Source organism: Lepidochelys kempii, chromosome 12 (genome assembly GCF_965140265.1).
Source record: "Lepidochelys kempii isolate rLepKem1 chromosome 12, rLepKem1.hap2, whole genome shotgun sequence".
NCBI lineage: Eukaryota > Metazoa > Chordata > Testudines > Cheloniidae > Lepidochelys > Lepidochelys kempii.
Genome location: NC_133267.1, coordinates 13241852 through 13258905, shown reverse-complemented (window position 1 = coordinate 13258905; position 17054 = coordinate 13241852). Strand labels below are relative to the sequence as shown.

The 17054-nt window shown below is 39.1% G+C and overlaps 1 protein-coding gene across 8 annotated transcripts in view; it reads left to right on the top strand.

Moving 5' to 3' along the window:
* Positions 1-17054, top strand: part of FTO (FTO alpha-ketoglutarate dependent dioxygenase) — a 326144-nt gene that overhangs the window by 148876 nt on the left and 160214 nt on the right. For 7 of the 8 annotated variants that reach the window (XM_073307614.1, XM_073307611.1, XM_073307615.1 and 4 more), the window contains one exon: positions 9303-9427. In XM_073307614.1, the coding sequence (XP_073163715.1) occupies positions 9303-9427 (125 nt within the window). Of the gene's footprint in view, positions 1-9302; positions 9428-11640; positions 15204-17054 lie in introns of those variants that run through there. The other variant, XM_073307610.1, reaches the window with a different exon arrangement.

The window sequence follows — 17054 nt, the reverse complement described above, 5'->3', positions numbered from 1 at the left end:
GAGTTTAATTACCTGTTACTAACTTTGATTTGAAACTTATGGTTCTCTTTCACCTTCTTTTGAAATCATTAGTAGATAACACCAGTAGATAACACCTCAATTCCAGTCCTATTAATTTCTATATTGTAAAAATGTGTAGTTACAGGAGCCATAATGAGATTTTCCAACAGATAAAACCATTGTGCTGGTTTTTACAAACATTTTGTTTAAAACTGAGAGCCCACTTGATAGTGGCTAAGGTTCTCAGCAGCTGCCGAGTTAGCTATATGGCTTGTGCTAGGCATGATTTGGTATCACAAAGTGTGGGCTATCCAGAGTGCATGTTAGTGAAGTGACTCTCACTGTGCATCCTAGCTCAACTGTTTTCAGCAATAGTAAATTATCATTGAAGCATACGCTGCTGTGGCAGTCCTTCAGAACTTAAGTGCTCAGAGTAACTACTGTTTGGATGTGACCAAAAAGGGAAAAGAGAGATACATACAAAGGAGTGAATTATAACAAAGAGCCCCTTTCTGCTTCAGTTCTTGTGCAGAAAACATATGTTCAGCCATGCAGGCAGCAGTTGGGTTAAAGACACACGGTAGGATTGGAAACAAAAGGCATGCTCTTTTCTTGCATTCACAATGTTTTCAAACATATTCACTTGTTTCACTTGTTAGAGACTAGCTTGTCATCTGGATCTTCTTGCAAGTGTGATTTCTTTTTCCCGCTTCCTTTCAAAAGCTTTTACCCCTAATGTTTTACACTTCATATAATCCACTATGCATGGTAGGCCAACTTCAGGCTTTGTATTATTGATGTTTGGGAGGCAGAGGGGGTTGTGCTGAGGGAGAAAGTGGCTAAAGGGTAACCTTTCACTCACCCATCGATCTAAGGGTGCTAAGCCAACGTCTTGAGTGATTCAGTCACTCTCTCTCTCTCGGTGTGATGCGTTATACTTCACTTTTAGAGGCTTGCTGAACAGTTTAGTAAAGACACCTAAAAAGTGATGATCTTTTCACACCCATTTCCTAGACCTTGTTTAAATGGGTTTCGGCTGTTAACCAGATTGAAATGTCCCAGGTAAAAAGACTAATCCATTATCACCAAGAATCCATTCAGGTTTGAGATGCCAAAGTAATCTAGAATAAATCAGTCATTAACTTTTTTGTAGGTGTTTTTGAATACTTCTGAGAATAATGTTATTAGCTTTTACCTTCTGTATCTGAAAATACCATATCACCCACTTTCTGCTATGACAAAAGCTTCTTTTGTCTTTACTAATTAGTAATCCTTAAAACTGTTTTACAGTCAACAACAACAAATTATAGCTAAATTTTCAAAGGGGCTGATGGGAATTAGGTGCCAAACTCCCATTATATTTAAATGGTAATTGGGTGCCTAACTGTTAGGCCTGGTCTACATTTGAAAATGTTACTGCTTCATCTATTTTTGTTAGAAGTGTGATTTTCTTTTTAATCTAAATAGTTATATTGGCAAAATCCGTCATGTGGATGCATTTATATTGGTAAGGTAATTTATATGGTATAGTTGTTTCCCTTCCTTATGGGACTAGCTCTACTGCTACAAAGCACCCGAGATAACTGCGTCCACACTAGGTGAGTTGTACCACTTTAGCTATAGTGATATAGTTAAAGTGGAACAAGTTTCTAATGCAGATATGCCCTTCGGCCTGGTCTATATCTAAAACTTCAGTAGACCTGGCTGTGTCGTGCAGGGGTCTGAAACATTCACACCCCTCAGAGACATAGGCTGACCTAAGCACTGGCATAGACACCACTAGGTTGATGGAAGAATTCTTCTGTCCATCTAACTACTGCCTTTCAAAGGGGTGGATTTACTACAGTGACAGTAACCCCCCTTCTGTTGGTGTAGTAAACATCTATGCTACAGTGGCATAGCTGCATTGCCACAGGTCCGCTGCTGTAGTGCGTGAAGACATGCCCTTAGACTCTTTTGAAAATCTCTTCCTATGTTGTTTGCTCTGTATAGGTTTTGTCAGATCAAATCTTTAACCAATCGAGTCCAATATTCCACTGGTGTTGTGGTCAGCACTGATTATTTCAGTGGAATGCAGAACACCCTGCCCCTTAAGCACATGCCTCACTTTAAGCATGAGGATACTCCCACTGAAATCAGTGACACTATTCAGATATTTAAATTTAGGCGTGTCCTTCAGTGCTTTGCTGTACTGGGGCGTTAGCTAGTTGTGCAGTACTGTATGTGAGGGAAGGGGTGAATCCTTCTTAATCTTTGAGGCAATCGCCTCACATCCTGAAGCATGAGATTTTAGTACTTTAACATGTAAAAAGTACAGAGATGGTACATTTGTCATACCGTTATCTAGTTGTACTTTTTTCAGTGCAGATGCAGTATTTGACTCAAAGTCACACCATTTACTTTAATTTTTAATGTTATAAATGCTCAAATCTCCCCCCCCCCCAAAAAAAACAACCTTTTTGCATCTGTTTCTTAGTATTCTACCCCTACTTGAATTTCTGAGCTTGAAACGTCCCTAGAAAACAGAAAAAGGAGAATAGTTATGGAATTTTATATTGGCCTGAGCAACTAATGTATCCTCTTGGAGTACTAAGTGGGTTGTTAGCTGAATTCAGCAACCTGGGAAAGTACTACTGATGAACATCCAGTCAATAGGATTTCTCACATATGGTTCCTTAGAGTATGATGATAATTTGGACATCTAGCAAATCCACAGACAAAAAACCATGTAAATATTTTCTAATGGAAGGTGCCAACAAAGACATCCCTGCCAACACATGTCAAAACTGCCAAAAGATCTGTGCAGATGGGGATTAAACTTTTTAGCACTGTCATTTAAGAGCCTTGAAAGGAAAACATTATTTAAACATTTTTCTTTAACTGAATTTAACTGTCTGAAAAGATGTTAACGGCAGATAAAACTAATATACTGTTAGCAATACTGACATATATTCCAAGTCTGCACCATTTTCTTTTCATTGAGATCTGTGTCAGACATCCCCAAGAATAGTACAGTTTTAAAATAAATTGGTCTTTCTTCTCAAATGAAATTTGATGATTTGTCTCCAGTCTGATAAAAGAAAGCATACGTTAGTATATTGCTTTCTTTCAGGAATTTTTAGTTATGTTTTATAGGTTCTCTGAAGGAAGATGATGTTTTAGATATTGTAGTGATTTCTATAACTCTTAGAAAGAAAACATATAATAATAATTTGTTTCTTTTCAGCTCCCCTGAGTATGCCTTCATTGTACAGGTTGCATATAACAGCTAGTAAGAGTAAAATGTAGTGAACCTTAAACAAATCTATTAGGATCACCATGGCAAGAAGCTTGGAAAATGGCAGGAAAAACGAACAATGATTTTGTAAACCCTCCAAAGGTCAGAAAAAGGCTTTCAGTAAGTATGCAGAGGCTAGAAATCAAATCCCATTTCCTATCGTAAGAAACCAGTTGTTTTAGCAGCAGTGGTTAATGTACTGTATGTGAAAGATTTAAGACTAGTTGGAAAGCTTTGCTTCTGTTTTATTAGGCTGCTATTGAAAAGCCAACAGCATAACTTCAACTAGGTGCTTTGAGATTTCTTAATGGGCTGTCAAGGGCAAGACACCAGGTCTGTGCTATACTAGCTCTTTCCTGTACATTAAAACAACAGGGACCAAATGATCATATACAGAAGTATGAATTACTTGATGCTTTTTCTGTTCCATATGGTCAGCCATGTCTTTGGCAATTAATCATGTACAGAATCAGTTGAGTGCTCTCTGAAGCATTGAAGTCAACATTTAGTTGTACCTGTGCCAATGGGGGCAGTGGGGGTTGCAGGCGTAAAATAGCAGGATGAAGAGCTGCTGGCGCCAAAGTCTGAGCAGCTGGCTTCTATAAACAACACTTTTTCCCTCCTCACCTTTTTTTTTTTCCACTTTCTTTGACAAACATGAGCCATTTTTCAACATCATCCAAAGCCCAAAAGTTGCTGAGTGAAACTTTGCTATCTAGCATGGTGGACTAATAAACAAAAGGCTGTCAGTTGTGTTTAAAATGTCCAAATTGTTGGTGATAACCTAAAACAAACTGGCTAATTCCATCCTATCATTGAGAATGGGGTGCATTAATACACGCTTTAAATAACCAAAAAAAAAAAAGTCATTGCTTACAAAATACTACTAAGTTCTCTGCTATATACCAATGAAGTCATGTTAAACAAGCATGTCATATAGATTTCAGGTTTGTTTTCCATAAAAGCTGCCATGTTGCAGCTGCACAGACCATCAGGATCCTTCTTGCAGCGAGTAATAGCATTGTAACTAATTAAAATAACAAGAAAGACGTGCAGTAGGGACTGAAATAGCTCGCTGTGCTTACACATGTAATAACACCTGATTTTTCTCTTCCTCTGTTAGTTATGGATTATTGATAGTTGAGTGCTGTGCTGGAGTGGAAGAGATTAGTAAGGATTCAGAAGTTTATCCTGCTAATCTATTTAAAGAGCTAATGAGTAAATTAAATCTTTACTCAAAGAGGTGAAAAGTGCATTTGTTGGCCAAATAAAGTGGGACCAAGAAACAAACAGTCCCAAGTGCCACTTTAGTTCAGACTGATAGAATAATTCGTTTGCCAGAATATTAGGTATCATGTCTCTGGCTATGCAGTATTTCTAAACATATGTGTACCTCCCTGTTAAGTCTGTCAAGGAAGAAAAATATGTAGCTTTAGAAGAAAAAAAAGCAAGTATGAAATCTACTCGTTCAAGTAACATGATTAAACATGGTAGTGGCCCAATCATATTGTAATATTCTTTCTTCTTTTGTAGGGTTGCCAACCCTCCTGGAATCAAGCTCTATCTCCCGGAGGCTACTGAAGCCAAACCGGGAGATTTTAGGCTGTTAAAAGTCTGCGGCACAGCAGGGCTAAGGCAGGCTTCCTATGTCACTCCCGGAAGTGGCCCACATGTCCCAGCAGCCCCTGGGGAGAGTGGGGGGCAGGGGGCTCTGAGTGCTGTCTCTGCCGCTCCCATTGGCAGGAACTGAAGCCAATGGGAGTTGTGGGGATGGTGTCTGCAGGCAGGGGTAGCGCACAGAGACCCACTACCCCCCACATCTAGGGGCCGCAGGGACGTGCCGGCCGCTTCCAAGAGTGGCAGGGAGCCTGCCTTAGCCCCAGTGTGCTGCTGACCAGGAGCTGCTCAAGGTAAGCGCTGCCTGGCAGGAGCCCGTACCTTTCACCCCGTCCTGCATCCCTGCCCCAGCCCTGAGCCCCCTCCCTCACTCAAACTCCCTCCCAGTGCCTGTACCCAACCCCCTTCCCCAGGTTCAGCCTAGAGCCCTCTCCCACACTCCGAACCCCTTGGCCAGAGCCCGGAGCCTGCACTCCCTCCTGCTCTCCAATCCCCTGCTCCAGCCCAGTGCAAGTGAGTGAGGGTGGGGGGGAGAGAGTGATGGAGTGAGTGGGGCGGGGCCTCGGAGAAGGGGCAGGGCAAGGGTGTTTGTGTAATTAGACAGTTAGCAACCCTATTTGGATCGTATTAAATATGTTGTTATAACCATGCCAGAAGCTGAAGTTTAGCTGTGTTAAGACTGGTAGAAATATATATAATTATGAATGCTTATCAAAGGTAAAGATCAGGGCATGGTTATAACACAGTTTTATCCAATGCTATATTGTTGTTGTTTGATTTTATTAGTAGGGACTGGTGGAGGAGGAGGATTTTACTATCAAAATCTCACTGTAGTATGCATGTCTGAGGGAATAGCTTTGGTAGCTACTACCTTTTAGGTCAGCAGAGCTTTTCCTCCAACTCTGCCTTCTTACCAGGATATAGGCAAAGGGCGTAATTGCTAAACTCAATCACTAATTTAACACAGATGGCAAGGTTGTCAGCTGGTGTGAACTGGCATAGTTCTAGAGAAGTTGATGGAGGTATGTTGATTTGCACCAGCTGAGCATCTGGCCCATTTCTTTTTAAAAGCTGGATCATTTTGGCAATTATCTAAGAAAGCCCTATCTATTCGTATAAGTGGCCCCTAGTGTAAAAATAGGGGAGAGCAATCCAAAGCACTAATAATGCAATAAAAAGACACCCCACCCAGTAAGAGAGCCAGTGACTTCCCAAGCAAGTGAGATGCAGTTTGTGTTATCTCTTTGCTGAGGTTGTCCAGGATATGTTTTCGCCAGTTCAGGAAACAGAGGAAAGAAAGTTTCAACAATTCGTAAACATTAGCACCCTCAAAACCCTCTGCTAACAGAAGGATGAGATAAGGCAGGCCATAGGACTGCTTGCACTGTTTGTTTATTCTCCTGCCCTATAGTCCCAAGTGTTTTGAAAAAAACCTGAGCCAGTGTTGAGTTCAGTTTAGAAATGTAAAGGCTTCACTCAGCATCGGAGAAAAGGGGCCTCAGTAGACAATTATCTGTCATTAAAGATGATTAAATGAATGAAGACACAGGGTCAGCCTTTCTTTGATGGGATGTGCAACTATAGGAATGTTCAATAGAAGGCTGTCCCTGCCCTTTAAAACAGGGGTGGTATCGGCTGGGTTTTTGATGGATTTTTATCAGTGTTGATGTGAGGAAATGGCTTTCCCAGCTGATAACATCTTTGACCAAGTTTCTTGAACCCTTGACCTTTATCAGTCAGGGTGCATTGGATCCTTTCTAATCTCTCTTAAAAAATAAATCCTAAAATAAGGTATATGTAGAAAATACCTTGCAAGTATGATATTCTTGCAAAAAAGGAGGGTATTTTACATTTTCCTTTCACCCTAGGCTACTGCTTTGTTGTTACAATTTGGAAATTTTTACTACAAGAGCAAACAGAACATATCATTCAGAAACATATAAACACTGTATACTATATCCTACACTCAGGCCCCAGGTGACTTGATTGACTTCAGTGGTCTTAGATAAGAAGTAAGCTGAACTGCTGTGTAGTGTTGGTGCATGCTGCTTAATAGTTCTGTTTCACCCCAGAGCTAGTAGCATTTGTATCTCATCAGGCATTGTAAGGTTTAAATGTATGTGAAGCATTTTGAGACTCTGAAATGAAATCTGCTGCAGAAGTGCAGATTATGATGATAACTACGTTTTCTTCATTGACAGAAACACCACTGAAACACACTCATAGTGCCAATCTCTGAGTAGACGTAAACCTCAGTCCAATCCTCTTGAAGTCAGTGGAGTTACTTGGGGTATTAGTGCGAAACTTGGCATGTAGAACTTTCATATTTCCAAATGACATGTTATACTTACCCTCTCAGTAAAAATTAAATTACTCCTAAATTGCCACAATAAAGCTGCATCCTAGAGTGAAATGAAAATGTAATTGTAGAGTAGTTTAGGTAGCAGAATGTAATTACCCAAGTTGGAATTTGGCCAGGACATAAGGGTTAACACCCCTACTTTTACTAAAGGCATCATTTGACCTGAGTGTTTAGAGGACTTTGATTCTATGTCTCATCCAAAAGACTGCATTTCCACCACTGCAGAGCCCTAAACCCTGTGCAAAAGCATGGGTTTGGTACTGACTCAGAAAGAAGAGTGCTACTAATGGATCACTTGCATTATCATTTCCTGCAGAACCTTCCCAGTATTGAACCAAACAGTGACCTAGGTTATCCCTGAGTTTCTTGTGAGATCTGACGTGTGTTGCCACATAAATGACATGGCTGTAGTTTGATTGCACTAAAATATACAGAAAAAATATTCTACAAAATAGTGATTCTCAACAAGGGATCTGGGGCCCGCTGGTGGGTCGCGAGCAGGTTTCAAGGAGTCCGTCAAGGCAGGGCCAGTGTTAGACTCACTGGGGCCCAGGGTAGAAAGCCAAAGCCCCACCAGATGGGGCTGAAGACTGGGGCTCTGAGCCCCGCCACCCAGGGCTGAAGCCGAAGCCTGAGCAATGTAACTTTGTGGGTGTCCTGTGGCATAGGGCCCCAGGAAATTGGCCTGCTTGCTACCCCCTAACGCCATCCATGGCTTTTATATGAAGAAAATCAGTTGTTGTGGCACAGTGGGCCATGGAGTGTTTAGAGCATGTTGAGGTGGGCCTCAGAACAAAAAAGGTTGACAACCCCTGCTATAAAACAGCATTAAACATGTATGCACAGGTAAGTGTAAAAGTTTAGGGGTTAAAAGGTATATTTGTCTTGAAAGTCAAGTGAAGTGTGTTACCATCCATGAAAGGGTAGAAGTTCCTTCTAATAATGTGAGCACATACCACTGATCAGAGCCTCACCAGTGCCAGAGGTCCTCCCATTGCAAATGAAGAAAGGGAGAAGCAAAGGTGGTTTTGAGCTGAATGAGTCAGTTTACCTCCTTAGAGCTATTGTGTCAAGTTCTCTCAGCCAGATATCACTGCTTTGGTTACACTCGAGTTGTGTTTTCAAACTTATCTCTATTACCATGAGAGCCAGAATTTATTTTTTAAATGAAAGATTACAATCTGATGTAATCACATGACTCCCAAGAGTCCCTGTGCTGGGACTGAGTAATGTATTTTCAAAAATCAGTCATTCAAGTTTACCATGGATTTGACGGTTTTCTGCTGTGGAACTACAGAGTGGAATTTGAATTTGTTGTATGGCAGAGTAGACCAGGTCTTGCTTAAGGTTATGCTGAATAAACGTGGCAATGAAGAAAACACTGCATTGTATTCATAGCTATAGAATAAGACTGCCACAAACTGAAGTGTAATATGATCTCTGGGGTGAATGTTTATCTTGGTCCAAGGATGACTGAATTTCATTGCATTTATACTTTCTGACTATGTAGTTCATTTCAGAAACTGAAAAAAATTGTTTGATTGTTTACTTCCTTGAAACGTGAGTATTCAACAGAAAAGAGAAAAAGGGGAAAAAATAACAGTAGCACTAACAATAGAAATTCTCTGTACAAAGATATAGTACAGAGAGATTGTACCAGGAGTCAGGGAAAAAAACAATTCAGTGTTACTCTGCAAACATTAAAGAAAAAAATTGTATTAGTAAAATAACTTCTAATAATTATTTATACAAGAAAGCACAAAAGAAAAGGAATCATGTCTTGAGAAAATGAGAGCTAGAATGCACAATATCTTGTTGGGTTACTTAAGGCAATGAAGCTTTAAGGTTTACCTTATGTGCCATGTACATTGATTAAATACCAAATATATGCTGGCCATTTTTGACCATCATTTACTGTATTGATTTGTCACGAGAGCAACTGTAATAAAAAAAACATTGATTTACTGTCCTTATTTGCTTATGGGCTTTTTATTAATTTTATGCTTTTTTGGATTATAATTTTTTATGTTTTTTTTTTCCTTTAAGACAAGCCTGGTGCTCTGTGAAGTTGGAAAAGGGGAACGAACCATGGAACAAAGGAATGAAATCATCAGCTGCTTCTTGCCACTTCTTACTGAGCGACAAGAGCTACGCAAAGAATGGACCGCAAGGTGAGAGCCCTAAGGAAAAGGAAAATATAGTGAGACCTTGAAATAAAAAAAACCAAAAAAACACATGATCAACTATTCTCATAAAGACGCACATGGGGGGGGGGACGACAGCTGGGCAAGTCTTTTTAAAAAAGAGTTTTACTGTTTGCTTTTCCAGTTACATTTCTGTATGGATTAAATAGTCAAACGTTACTATATATGATTTCACAGTTAATTTAACAGTGTGATGTTGTATTACTATCTTGATACAGCAATCTATTCAGTTGATACCCTGATAAACAGCATGCCCATTTAAAGGATGCTGTCAATTTAATCACACTTTGTCTGAAAAGATTTTCCCTACTATTGTTACAAATAATACTTGCTAATGTCTCATGGTTGTGATAGGCTCAGAATAAGAGCCTGAACAGAACAGTGCTGTGGTACAAACTCTGCCTTTAGATGTGTCAGTGTGGATGCTTACAACCACACAAAGTTCAGATAACATCTGTGGGACCCCACATGGGCAAGTCTGTTTACAGAATCACAGTCAATATCTGAAAAAAGCTGAGGGAGAATCCTCCATTTTTCCCCATTCAGATGACTTGTTTTTTGCATTTGGCAACACTTTGTGTATAGGCAGTTTTACTGATTCAGCCGAATGACAAAAATGGGTAAGGGGGTTCCATGATGCATTCAGTAACTGAAACTACTTTTAACACATTTTTTAAATTGCCTAAATTTTTAGTTGACAGTGTTCCTTTAATTGTGATAAATGCCTAGGAACATATTCAGTGGGATGCATTTCAGTGACTATCGATAAATGATATTCTTAGCCTGTTTGAAATGCTGTGCCTGTTCTTGTTCGAAAACCTGTTTATAGCAGATGTGATTTGGTGTTTACTAGAGTAAATTTCCACTGCGTGCCGCCTTGCTTTCTTCATTCCACTCTCCTGCATTGGTAATGGCTGCTAAATGAGTCCATTTTACTTTACTATTCTAAAAGCTGCAGATGTATACATGCTTTAATAATCTCTTGTTTTTTCTTGTTTTTAAGACAACCGATTAAATAAATAAAAAGACCTACTTCAAAAGTGGGCCAAATTCTTCACTTGGATATGTGCACACATCTCCCATTAAAATCAATAGGAGTCCTGTATTTGCATGTATGACCAAACTTTGGCCTAATGTATGTATTATTGTGACACTTGTGGTATTCAGGGTAATTGCTTCATTGGTGTGAATTTGTTTCCAGTGGTGTGTGCCAGTTAAGAGAATTCTGTTGTACCCTTACTATGGTGCTTCATATGGATGCTGAAAGTTCTGTAGATTTGACCTCCGTTACTTCAAAAAGTCAGTAGAGGCTGCTAAACCTGACGCTTGATTGGATTTGCTGTTCTCAATATTGCTACACTGCATGGGCTCTTGAAACGCTTCAAAAACTCAAGGGACTGAGCACTACAACAGAGGAACAATTATTGGAACAAATTAGCGACCTTGTCTAGTAAGGTTTCTTCTAGTGGGTAGGGAGTTGGTATTATGATATAAATCCGAAGAGGTCTCAGAATGAAAAATACCTATCTAAGAGTAGTTTGCAAATTCCTCATGTTATGTCACTCACTTCTCGATTTAGTTTCCTGCTTTCCAAAGAATCTCCTGGATGTTTTTTAAAGTCTGTGATTCTGCATCATTTGTCTTATTAAATTAAACCAAATGAGTTGCGGGACGGGGATGTCATTAGCTGGAGAGATCTCTAAGGGCTTTTCTTCACCTGGAACTCTCCACTCTTCTATGTTAAACAAAATAGAGAGCTTTCTAGAGACAGGGAAAGAATAAACGGTTGTGATGACTGACATGTCTTCTTAGGGTCCATTTAGTTTAACAATAATTTTCTAATATACCAGATCATCAGGGATCACGACAAAAAATTACTTGTTTTGAAAGGACTCTGGTTACATTGTTTCTGGCCTTTGCTTACAACTAACAATTTAATCAGAAGCTGGAGCCAGCACTGATGTGGCAGACAAAGTCTAGTCTCTGACACAAAAATGCTAAAGTACTTTGGGGGATGGTGGTGAGAAAGCTTAGAAGCAGACAAAGTGCAGGCCTCCTTAAAACTAAACACCTGAAAGAAAATTTCAAGAGCATGGTGTCTTGAAAGCTCAGAAAGAAAGTGTCCCTTGAGTATTAAGTAACCATAATCCTTTTTTCCCATTTGATGTTTCCCATCCTAGTGACCTATCTAAGAGTCTCATCCATATGATCTACATAAACAGACTGTTACCATACACCTCACTTTACCTCATCAAAGCTTCTGCTAGATGTCTGGAATGAAGCCGTGACTGTGGGAGCCATCAAGCATGCAGTGGTGAAAGTTCTGAAACGTCCGCCCCAGTGCTCGCAGGGGCTGCCCGTGTTTTAGAGATCAGTCTATTGCGTACTTTGGAATTACATGAGAAAAATGTGCTTGGACAGGAAATAATTAGCACTTGTCAAAGGGCAGGCAACAGGCTACAGTATTTTACTTTCAGCAGGCTATCAGGGGATCCGCTAGATTAGATAATAGATTTTTTTTTTCCCCCTCTGGAAGTTAAATACAGATGACTCTAATTACCTTCCATTGCACATTATTAGAGAGCACATTATGAACAGTACAACTTGAAGAAATTTAGGTCAACTAAGAGACTAGCTGGCAAAAACTTTACCGTGCTCTGAGAGTAATGTAGCCATTCTGTTGTTTCAGCAGGTTCACTTGTGGCACTGATACCTTAATTTAAAAAAAAAAATAATAAAAAGAAATACATGGTTGGAACAGTAACACAGCTCTAAGGGGATTGTGCTTTTACAGGCCGGTGAGTCTTCCTCGCAGAAGTATCAGGATTTTCACTAACATGAATTTCTGTCTTAATCAGACAAATCATGTCCCTGTGGATTTTGCTTCTGGCTATGCCAGTGTTTCTGCATAATGACTGGCTGAAATTACACAATGAGTTTGTGTTACAGCACAACAGTTCAGATCACACAGTAGTAGGCTGAGTATTATGACCTGCCACTTTGCATACTGGTAACCCCTAGACAATGCTATCCAAGCAGGTCTTTCAGGGATACAAATTAATCTATATAGAGTGGTAGTGATCCAAAATATCTCAGGTAGAACTATGTGAATGTGCTGTAAGTGTTAACAGAAATGACCCAGAGTTTCTAAAGGCTTATATTTGTTTATACTGCTTGATAGTGTCTGATGGACAGGTTGTTATAGCTGTTAAAGAGCTGCCTCAAGCCCTTTGAACTGACCCCTTCTTGACCTCAGCTTACAAAAGGTCAGTCTTCAGCTAATAAAGCAGACGGAACCTTAGCTTCTACTGTAGTGAGCAGAGGCTAAAGAGAACAGCTGTGAATTTTGAACTGACCATGCAAACTGGTGCAGGTTTTTTGGGTTCACCATGTGATAATGAAAATTATTACTGAATTATATGGATGTTTAACTGCATAGTGGGCAAGAGAGGGCAGAGTCTAATGTATTGGGTTTGATAAATGAAGTGTGAAGTTACCCATCTGGATTTAGACAGCGCTTGCATTCTCTCTCTCTCTCTCTCTCTTTTTTTTTTTTTTTTTTTTACAAAAGAGAAACATTTTAAAATAAGCACAGTACATATAGAATCATTGACCCATGCGGAGAGCTGGAATAGATTAAGATTTAATGGTGACCCTGGAAGAAATTATCATTTGAAAAGTGAGACCAAAGTGGGGGAAAGTACAATCCAAGAACTGCACCTGATTCATTTTTTAGGACATTCTTAATACTTTAATAATGTTGTTGTTGTTTTCAAATATGAGCATAGAGTTCAAGACACATTTACGATGAACATGGAATAAGAAGTAAAGTCGCAAAATTAGGCCATGTAATAATATTTGCTTGAAAAATATTTGTTTGAAATTGTAGAAGTGGGTGTTAACACCTTTCATGTCCTAGAAATGCACAGGAGAAGTGTATGATAGTCTGAATAAAAATCCATGCCTTTCATTCCTCTTCTAAATCTTATTGATATCATAGATCTTTTCTATACTATGTTTTCTTAAAGATTTGTTTGTCTTGCTTTTTGTGCCTCTGTTAGTTTTTAGGGTTCATTTTGCAACATTTTGTGAATGAACACATTTGTTACCAAATTGTCACCAAGAAATCAGCAATAGGTTTGATATACAAAACAAAGATTAATTGTGTCCTCTCATACTTTAATATCATTAATTTCTGGTAAAATTTTGTTTGTTTTTGTAATTATTAAGTTAATTGTTGCAATCAATCCTTTTCACTGAAAATCTGCTTGTGTTTAAAGGTGTAATATTGAGAGTCAGATATTGATTAGTTTACCGCAGTGAAATCTGCAATAACCTCAGACTAGAATCTGGACCTCTGCTGTCCAGTGGTTGGGGAGAGGAACATAATGAAATTACAAGTCTGATTGTTGGGAAAGTAAAATTGTTTAGGATGTTTTCTGTTTACTTTTAAAAATAGTAATACTCAGCCAAATCCTGATGTCCGTACTTTAATAACAGTTTTGACTGAGTGAAATCAGAATAAAGGTTTTATAAGGAATAAGGACTAAAGTAAACAAGGAATTCCTTTGGTTCATGCAACAAACATAGCAGAGAAGTGTTAACTGATTAAATCTTGTTTTAAGAATTAATAGCTTAAATCCAAGTTCCTTGGCTCATTGAAATAATACAGTGAGAAAATCTGTTTTATGGGACGATAATACAACTAACATTTGGTAGATAGGTCACTGTATAAGAGTATCTTTACATTTGTTACTTTACACACACGCACCCCTTTTAGATAGTATAAGGTTTTTGTTATGCAACTATTGCCAATAAGTTTTTTGGCTTCCACTATCCTCCCATTTCTACTAAATTTGTCACAGTCTAGCTCCTCAAAAAGCAAATACACACAAAAAACTGTTTCTTGATCCTGATACTCACACCCTATCTCTACTTTCTGTGTATTAATAAAGTACTTGGAGAAGTTGCCCCCTCTCATTTTTTCAGTCATCTCTGATTCTATACTTCATGGGGTTCACTTTGGGTTTTGCTTTGGCCTGTTCTTCCACGTAGCTCATTATCTACTTATTTCTGCTAAACAAAGTTCTTTCTTCCTTGTTGTTCTCATTTATCTTATTCCAAACTATGGGCCCACTCCTTCCTATCCTTTTAAGACCTATCACTTTTATCCTCAACTGGTCATATATTTTTGACCCCCTTTGACTCATCCCTTTTTTGACCTGTCCAAGTGAACATGTGATTTTACCTCATCTTTCAGCTTAAAAGTCTAGAGATGGAAGAGTTTCTCTTAACTTAGAAGAACATCCTCATTTTTCCATTTTTTATATTTCCCCTCATATCAGAGCCCTCCATTCTTCATTACTTTACCTTTCTGCTTAATTTTACAAGCCTTGAGAAATGCGAGTTCATCTCACAGGCAACCCATTGACTTTCCCACATTCCAACTGGAACCAGAATAAGTAAGACAGGCCAAAACTTAGAAAGAAAGTTGAGATTCATGGTGATCATATCAATAGTTAAAAACAAAAGATTATCATAATGTCCTATGAGGTTACTGAGAGAAAAATCTGAACCCCATTTGCTGCTGATCTCCATGGATGCACCAATGAAATAGGTCCTCCACTCCCAAAGGATCAGTAGTGAGCCGGATGCCAATATGAGGGATGTGATGATCTGACTGTGACAGAGATTTTATTTTTACCCGCTATTAACCACCAAATCCCACCCAGAAATGTGATCCAAGTTTTTGTGTAGTGCCTGAAGGCTTTTTATGTAGGTCCTTGGTTTTCAAGGCATCCATAAAATTCCAGGCCAACCCAGAAGAGCTCCTGTGTGCTCGAACACTAAATTCATCCAGAACAATAAGTCTGGGTGTCTCCAAGACCAGGTGGGTCAGAAACTCAGTTAGCTCAGACTGGAATTATGAAGTGCAGTACACTACAACTTTTGCCATTTTAACCGTATTCTAAACTCTCAAACAAGGATGAATGTGGTTTTGAAATTGGGTACTACCTACAGCTGAAGTAAGGATATTACATGCCAGTCCTGCCTCAGCACCGAGGGAAGGACCAATTGTCCTCTTGATGTCTCTTCCAGATTTATGTGATTCTTGGATTACATTATCTCCTGGTTTCTCTTGGCTGGTATTATACCAGCTACCAATTTAGACAGAGCTGAGCTAACAAAGGGCAAGCCAAATTATTCACCCAGGTCTTGGTTCTAAAAGCACATTTGGAGCCCTCACTCATGATTAATTTATGAATCCATAGTCATTATTAGCTACTGACCTTGCATTAAGCAATGTTCTTGGTCAATGAATAGACCCAACAGTCAGGGCCATATCAGCTGATGACATGTTTGCCTGAAATGAGATCTCAGAAGAGACTATAACCAGATACTAGTTGTCATACAGCTGGTCTGAGTCTGAAAAATGGTCCCTCCCCCCTTCACCTTCACTTTCATGCTTGTTGCAACAGGAAACAGAAGAATTGGGGTTCTAGAAATGGTCCCACTTGACTGGCTAGTCAATGCCTATGGCACTACATGCAAATGTTAAATCAGAATCATCGTAACTCTACTTACTTTCTTCCAAGGTATGCCATTAATTTGAAACAAATTTACCTCACACTACACTGGAGTTACTTGGCTGTTGATCATTCTGCGTTAGTGACATCAGAAATATTTAGATTAATAGAAATACTTAGATTGTAAACTCTTTGGGGCAGGGCCTGTCTTTTGTTCTATGTTTGTACAGCATCTAGCACAAAGGGATTCCTGGTCCAGGACTGGGGCTCATAAGCATTACAGTAATAAAAATAATAATGGAAAGCTGACATTCAGTAAGTGTTGTCTATGTTGACAGTGACCTTCCAAGGAGGCTGAGGGATGAGTGAGAAGATTTGGCTTATTTTGTTGGTTCATGACATATGAAGAAGGTCCTAAAGGTTTTCTTTTTTTCCTGCTTCTTTTTTACATTAGCATTTCAGATCTTGTCTACCCAGGAAGACCCTCTGGAAGGACAGAGAACTAGTAGTTACTCTGTTAGCTCAAGTGGTAGCCTGTATTGTGGATCTAAAGATTCAAACCCTGAAATACGGTCCACTGGTTAGGGCATTAGCCTAGGCCTTGGGAGTCCCAGGGAGTCCCTCTTTTGCCACAGGCTTCCTGTGTGACTTTGGGCAAATCACTTAGGACCAGAACAGATTTTGAAAGGTATTTATGTGCCTAAAGATGCTGCGCAGGAATTTCAAAAGGATTATCTCAAATATCTGGCCCTTAGTTTCTCCCAGCCTTAGTTTCCCATCTGTAAAATTAAAATAACATTCCTGTACCGCACAGATATGATATGAGAATAAATATATTAAATTTATATTGTGAGTTGCTCAGATACAGTAATAGGAGCTATTTAAGTATTCAAGATGAATAGTTCTCAAGTACCAAAGACACAAAACTAAATGAATACAAGGGAGATTTGTATTCAGATTATTTAAAACTCTTAATTTTTGTTTGTTTTCATTAATGCCTGTTTAACTAACACAGGTAGAAGAACATCTCTCTTTATAGGAATTCAGACTCCTACTTCTTAAATTAA